Source organism: Otolemur garnettii, unplaced genomic scaffold, assembly GCF_000181295.1.
Source record: "Otolemur garnettii isolate 467f Iridium unplaced genomic scaffold, OtoGar3 scaffold00048, whole genome shotgun sequence".
Lineage (NCBI taxonomy): Eukaryota > Metazoa > Chordata > Mammalia > Primates > Galagidae > Otolemur > Otolemur garnettii.
Window position 1 is genome coordinate 3,412,781 of NW_003852443.1, and position 7,584 is coordinate 3,420,364.

The 7,584-nt window shown below is 33.7% G+C and overlaps 1 protein-coding gene across 1 annotated transcript in view; it reads right to left on the reverse strand.

Moving 5' to 3' along the window:
- Positions 1 to 726: 726 nt before the first annotated feature.
- Positions 727 to 7,584, reverse strand: part of NUP35 (nucleoporin 35) — a 30,572-nt gene continuing 23,714 nt past the window's right edge. The window contains exons 5-9 of the mRNA XM_003791456.1: positions 7,211 to 7,352; positions 4,988 to 5,057; positions 3,635 to 3,763; positions 2,450 to 2,614; positions 727 to 1,391 (exon numbers count right to left, since the gene is read on the reverse strand). Coding sequence (XP_003791504.1) covers positions 1,314 to 1,391; positions 2,450 to 2,614; positions 3,635 to 3,763; positions 4,988 to 5,057; positions 7,211 to 7,352 — 584 coding nt within the window. The 3' untranslated portion in view covers positions 727 to 1,313. The remainder of the gene's footprint in view (positions 1,392 to 2,449; positions 2,615 to 3,634; positions 3,764 to 4,987; positions 5,058 to 7,210; positions 7,353 to 7,584) is intronic.

The following is a 7,584-nucleotide window of genomic DNA, read 5'->3' on the forward strand; positions in this document are numbered from 1 at the left end:
CAATGACAGTGTCAGGCTTCTGCCAATGTGTCCAGTGAACAATCTGAGCATAATTTTTAAAATGAGGAAAACAGAATCAAATGCCTGTTAATTTATATAAACTGTCCCATATGACTATCAAGTATTCTTACAAGAGAAAAAAAAAAAGAAATCAGGAATCTAATTTATCTTCTCTAGATCTGAGATACAGAATAAATTATGAATGAAAAGCTGAACAAGAAAGCAATGAGTAAATGTGAACTGTGGGAAACTATGAGCAATGCACATGGTTTCTTCAACAAGTCACTGTGTATTGGACAGGGAGAAGAGGGGGAGGGAAATTACATTTTAAGACATTTAAGAGACAAAAAATGTATTGAGTAGACCTAGTTTAGATCAAGATTTTGAACAAGCTGACCAAAAATATTATATTTTGGAGACAATTATGAAATTTTTAAATGGGCTAGATTTTAGATAGTAATTTTGTCAGGTGAAATACTAACATTACAATTACATACGGAAATGTTTAGTAATATATCCATAAATATTTAGATTAAAATGACATTACATCTGGGATGTGTTATAAACAAAATAAAAGGGGAAGTTAAGAAACAGTATGGCAAATGTAATGGCAATTAAAGCTGGATTCCAGGGTCATGACAATGACACAGTTGCTCTATTTCAGTGAATATATTAAACTTTTATAACTGTAATAATAAAACACCCTTTTAAAAAATGTTTAATACATATAATTGACAAAAGTTTATTATCAAGAAATTTTAGCAGGTTTTTAAAAAGAATGTTCTTGTTTTCCAATACTAAAAGATAACAATCCACAATAAGACATATACAAACAAGGATAATTAAAATATTAAATACTGTCTAAATTAAAAGACCATAATTCAAATGCTAATCATAATCTTTATGTCTTGGTAGAAGCAGCTATAGTTCCCCTTCATGAAATTCACCCCACCTTTTCATGAATACTACAAAGCCTCACCACAAATCCAATTATTTAATTTACAGTAGTCAATGCTGAATTTTTTATGCTTAAGCATGCACTAAAACAGAAAGCACAAAATCCTATTTACCAGGATTTTTAGTTTTCTTTAAAATGTAACTCAAGCATCTTTTAAAGTGTGAGCTACAGATAGGCTGTATCCTTAAAGAAAAAGGCTTCTTTTTAAAAGAAGTGTGAGATAGCAATCCCAATACTGCTAGGAGTGGTTATATAACTAACCGAATGAAGGAAACCAGCAGTATTCTGCCAACTCTGTTTTAGTGTTGCAACGGCCTCCTTGGTAGTTGAGTTCTCAGCTCTTACTATACTTATACTACCAGCCAAACATGTACTCCATTGCTCTGGATACAAGACTTTCATCTTTTTTTGGTGTTTGTCTGTCAGAAATAACCTATTAAAAAACACACACAAAAAACTGTTAATTATTATTTTAATGTCATAGTCAATTCTACAATTAATAGCTAATTTAAAAAAACATTAAAATGCCTTTATGGTATTATTTACAAATTAAAATATGGGCTTAGAATATCTTTATCTTTGGAAGAATGGCAAAATTTTACTCCTTTGGCAAAGTAAATAATATGTTTCTTAAATTAGAAAACTGAACAAATAACATAAAAAGCAAGAAATGCGAAATTTTAAATATCAGTAAAAGAAACTAAAGTGGCTGTTTCAGGACCTGTATCTGTAGCTGGGTAAGCTCTGAGTAGTGGCTCATTAGAAGACAATAATACAAATACTGAATGGGGGTCACAATACTAGTATTTTTTAAAGAATATCATGAACTTTAAGCTTTTTTGAAATGAGAAATTTTTTCTCTTAGAATGGGAAATGGTCAGTGTCTTCTTTTCATAACCAAAGCTATTCCAACCTACTTATAATACCATCAAATTCAGTCATCAATTTAATAAGAGTTTTAATGTTCCTTCCTGCCAAAGATTTGTACAGGAAATACTTTGTATATACGCAAATAACTTAGAAAAAACTAAACAATAAACTCTCAAAATGTTTCAAGTAATAGCAAAGAAATTTTTTTTTAACTTAAAGATAACTTTCCCATTGATCAAGATTCTAATTTGAAAATACGGAATTTAAAAGCTGAAGGGTTCAGGCGGTGCCTATAGCTCAGTGACTAGAGCACTGGCCCCATATACCAAGGGTGGCAGGTTCAAACCAGCCCCAGCCAAACTGCAACAAAAAAATGCTGGGCGTTGTGGTGAGTGTCTGTAGTCCCAGCTACTCAGGAGGCTGAGGCAAGAGAATCGCCTAAGCCCAAGAGCTGGAGGTTGTTGTGAGCTATGATACCACAGCACTCTACAGAGGGTGACAAAGTGAGACTATGTCTCTTAAAAAAAAAAAAGTTTAAGGGTTCATCAAAGCAATCGTCTCAGCATGAAATATTTAAGGGCATACAGACCAACATTTTTTTAAATCCAATCCTTAAAATACCTGATAGTCACTAGTAGAAGCTTTGTATGCTGTAGCAAGAGGTCTCATGGTAGAAATCCTAGGAGTACTTCCAGGTTGTGTTGGTGTGCCTAACGTTTTAATTGGTGGTGTGAAGGCTAGAGATGGAGATGATAAAGTACATCTGTCACTGTTTTCCATAACACTCTGGAGAAACAAAGAAACAACTCATCTGTTTATAAACATAATACATATTACCCAATATTACATTCTTCTTACAATGAAAATTTTACCAAAAGACATACTTTAATTGAACTAACCAGTTATTTCTTTAGGTATAAGAAAGTAATAATAGCTAGCTAGCATCTGAAATCTAACACTAAGAAATCTCACTTCAGTGACCTCAAACAACCTCAATACAATTATAGACTTCAAGAATAAGAATCTTCTAACAAACACTATAAAAAATCTGCAAGGACAAAAAAAGAGAATTGTTGAGGAAACCTGAATTAGAGGGGAGAATCAAAGTCCAAAGCTATTTAGAACTCAGTAACCCTAAATATTCCAGTAGCTTATACAAACATCTGTTACAACACAGAACAATAATTATACAACTACGCATTTGTAATAGATTTTAAGACCAGGAACCACATCTGCTTTGTTCACTAACATGTGCATACCAGCACTAAGCAGTTCCTGGAATGTAGTACAAATTCACATATAGTTACCTAAAGAATGCTCACAATAATTTTACCAACTACAAAGTTTAAATTGCACTCAGGATTATTTAAAAAGTACATAAACATGAAAAAAATTTTTTAATATCCTAAAATAACAAAAAGCTTCAACCATTCAAAAGTGAATTAACAGTTACCCTTCATGTGAACTAATTCATTCTAAAATAACATCATTTCTTTCAACTACTTAAAGAATCTGATATTGCTTTGTACAATGTGCTTGTAGCCAAAAGAAACCTAACATCTAGGCCTCACCTTCAAAAACTCTGCTCAAGTTACCTAAGCCCTCTTTGCCTTTTTCCTTATCTGAATAATGAAGGGGTTGGCAGATAACCTCTAAATTCTAAAGCCTTATGATTAAATACCTTTGGCCTACCACAAAGAGTAAACATCACCATATATTACAAACTAAGAAAGAGAGATCAAGGGGAGCCAGTCTCTTGCTCTTCATATAGATTAAGTTATTTTCCTCACATCACCAATTACTTACTTTATCAATACAGGGTTTTACACCAATCATGATGGATTCTCCAAAAATCCTCCCATCTTTGCTTAAGGCTTTCCGGGCCTGCAATTTAGACTGATAACGAATATGCATCCAGTTTCCTGTGTTAGACATCTGCAAAAAATGAAGTTGTCTCTTAAAAACTAAAATATATAAAATCTACACCTAATGAACTCTATTAGAAAAGAGAAACAAGGCCAGGCACAGTGGCTCATGCCTATAGTCCCAGGCCAAAGTGGGAGGATTGTTTGAGGTCAGAAGGTGGGAACTGGCCTGGGCAAAGTAGAAGAGCCCATCTCTACAAAAAAATGTTAAACATTAGCCAGGCATGGTGGTGTGCTCCTGTAGTCCCTGCTACTCAGGAGGCTAAAATAAGAAGATTGCTTGAGCCCAGGAGTCTGAGGTTACAATGAGCTATGATGAGGTCACTGCACTCTAGCCAATACAGCCAGCCCTTGTGGGGAATGGGAGAGGAGAGAAAGAAAGAAAATAGAAACACATGAAGATAAATTTACTTCCATTATTTAATGCCCTGTAAAAAAAGCTGTATACTAGGGTTCAACGAAAATCCTATGGAAATAATCTGTATCTAGTTCTCAATTCTCTAAATAAAGAATATGCGGCAAATACTCTCTAAAGCAAAGAAATTCTCAAAAGAATTATATATTGTAAAAAGATCATATCAACCTTTGCTATAAAATTTTTTTAAACTGTATTCAATCTGATTTTGTGTAGGAATTAAATCAATCTCTAATAGTAGAAAAAAGATTTGTTATTTATAACTTGTGCAAGATAAGACCATCTATGAACTAAGGAACTTTCTTCCCTTTCTTTATCCCCAATAAAACAAGCTCAACTTGGAAACCAGTAATATGATAATCTCTCAAACCCAAGAGTTTAAGGTTGCTGTAAACTTGGCTGACCCCAGGACACTCTATGTAGACCAGAGCAACAGAGTAAGACTGGCTCTCAAAAAAACCAAAAAAACTTTTATATATATATATATATATGTGTGTGTGTGTGTGTGTGTGTGTATATACACACACACACATATATATACACACACAATATTGAACATAATCTATCTTTTTAAAGAGACTATAAACTATTTAAGAATGGGAGGATGGATCCTGAAACTCTCACTCTTTTCCTAATCTCTCTTTTTCTTTTTTATCAAACATTACGCAACTTCCAGTCTTCTAGATTCCAAAAGACATAGTCTATCAAAACTTTAAGAAAAAAACTGATAAGTTTAGAAAAAAAATAGGCAATTTTTCTCTATTCACAGTTTATCTTTCCTTAGCCAAAATCTTGAATTGGAAAAAAATTAAGCCTTACCACGTGTTTTAAGATATTTCCATATTGTGCAAATTGTAGCAATATATAGGAAGCAGATGCTTGAGGAAACCTGAAAAAGAGTTGTCCAAACAAAACAGTCAACTTCTACTATCAAGACAAATGCAAATTAACATATTTACAAGAATTTCAAGATAAATTCCCTTCAACTATCTAGAACATTAATAATTTCCTGAACATCCTATTTTCCCCTACATCAGGTAACTCTGTCAATATCCAGTCATTCAAAAGCAAATACCTTAACGTTAGTTTTGACTCAGCCATTTTTCTCTATCCTCAGATTCTACCTCTGACATCTCTAAAAATTCCACTCTCACTGCCAGTACCACAGCTCATAGAAAAGAGCTGTTGAGTTGCATATATTTTACAGTATGTGTGTTTGCATGCAATTTTAGGTATACTATGGTCATTAAAAGGGAATATTTTAAATTGTAGAGACATATCATCAAGTATCAAGCCATTACCTCAAAACACTAAAATTTAGCCCTGAAACAAAAATAAAACTTAGTACTAACATCAATGGTATAGAATCATTTAAAAGGATAGTTGCCAAAATTTTATTACCTGTATCACTATATGGGAAAATTCAAATTGACTTTTACTTTCTTCTTTATAAAATTCTGTATGGTCTGAATTTTTTACTATGAGACATTATTTTGATACTCCTAACAACAAAGGTATATTCAGTTTAAAATAGCCAATATCAATACTGTGAGGAAACATCTATCTGGATGTTCTTTAATCACTAATTTCAGTTATCTGGAGCTTGGATTAGAACCCTAAAGAAAAATACCTGAGTATCTCAAAAATTAAGTAACTAAACACATTAAAATCTAAGTAAAATATGTACTACATTCAGAATTCAAATTTTATTTTATTTTACTTATATAACTCTGGATATGAGATTTCTAACCCTGGAGAAAAACAAGAAGAGAAATGGGTGATGTACAGAGCATATGAAGAAAATAAAAATGAAAAGGAAACAATAATGGCTGTGAAGGAAATATTAAGCAAAACAACATAATTCTAGGGCTCTTTGGCCATTTTTATTCCAATGCTCTATAAAAGAATCACTCAAAACAGATGAGTGATATTTAATAATGACTTTAAGTCAGCAGGAAAAAGTTAAACTATAAAAGAAGAAACATTTATAATGCATTCTTGCCATAAATGATCAAAATAAAATGTTTTATCCCTTAAAGAAAAATGCTTCAGTCTTGGCAATTAATTTCATAAAGAGGGTTATTAAAACATAAAATTAACAAAAAGTTGGGAAAGTTGTCCCTTAAAATATGAAACAAGGCTTGGCGCCTATGGCTCAAGTGGCTAAGACACCAGCCATATACACCTAAGGTGGTGGGTTCAAATCCAGGCCACGCCCGCCAAACAACAATGATGGCTGCAACCAAAAAATAGCCGGGTGTTGTGGTGGGCATCTGTGGTCCCAGCTACTTGGGAGGCTGAGGTAGGAGACTCGCTTGAGCCCAGGAGCTGGAGGTTGCTGTGAGCTGTGATGCCACTCTACCCAAGGGGACAGCTTGAGGATCTGTCTCAAAGAAAAAAAAAAAAAAAGAAACAAAACAAAACCAAAAAAGAGACCAGAAATACTTCAAATAATTTCTCTAATAACTGCAAACCTTACTGAGCCTTAAAACAGGCCTAAGAATGGACATATAGGCCTGATATGGTGGCTCTTACCTGCAATCCTAGCACTCTGGGAGGCTCAGGCAAGTGTGAGCAAAAGTGAGACCCTATCTCTGAGCCTGAGTAAGAGAGAGACCCCATCTCTACTAAAAATAGAAACAATTAGCCAAGTATTGCAGTAGGTGCCCCAAGTCCCAACTGCTCTGAAGGCTAAGGCAGGAGGACGGCTTGAACCCAGGAGTTTGAGGTTGCTATGGCACTCTGGCCTGTGGTAACACAGTAAGACTTTATCTCAAAAAAAAAAAAAAGACTGGACATAAATGTGCAAAAACATGCAGCCATTTTATTAGAGAAATAAAAATCTAAAAAACAGAATGAAGAAGCCAGCCCAATGGCTATGGATATATAGGCTTTCTGGAGAAAAAGGGAATGCAATGACCCTGCTTTTCATCTAAACAGAATCAATATTTTTCTGTATTGATTCTGTATGTTTTATAATATTCATTATAAAATTGGGGGGGGGGTATTTTTTTTTAAGAAGGTAAATGATTCAAACCTTACCCAAACACAGTCACCCAAGTGTCATCAAGATGATCATCTGAAGTGAGAGAATCTCCTTGAGTATAAAAAGGATCCAGCTGGGCAGGAGATAATGTTGTCTTTCGTGGCTGACCAATATTTGCTGGACTAAACATACTTTGCCCTGTATTAGTATATTTGGTTAGTTACCAGCGCAAACACTTTGATTTATTTTAAATCAAAGATCTTAAGTTTTAAATGATAAAGTGTAATAAAAGTTGGCAATTACATAAATAATTGAAAAAAAAATACAAGGGATCAAATGGCAATTTCATCCTACCAATGAGAAGAAATAATCAGGCATCATTTATGATTCTGCAAATGTTTAATGTTTAATGTCAGAATCCCATCCCAGG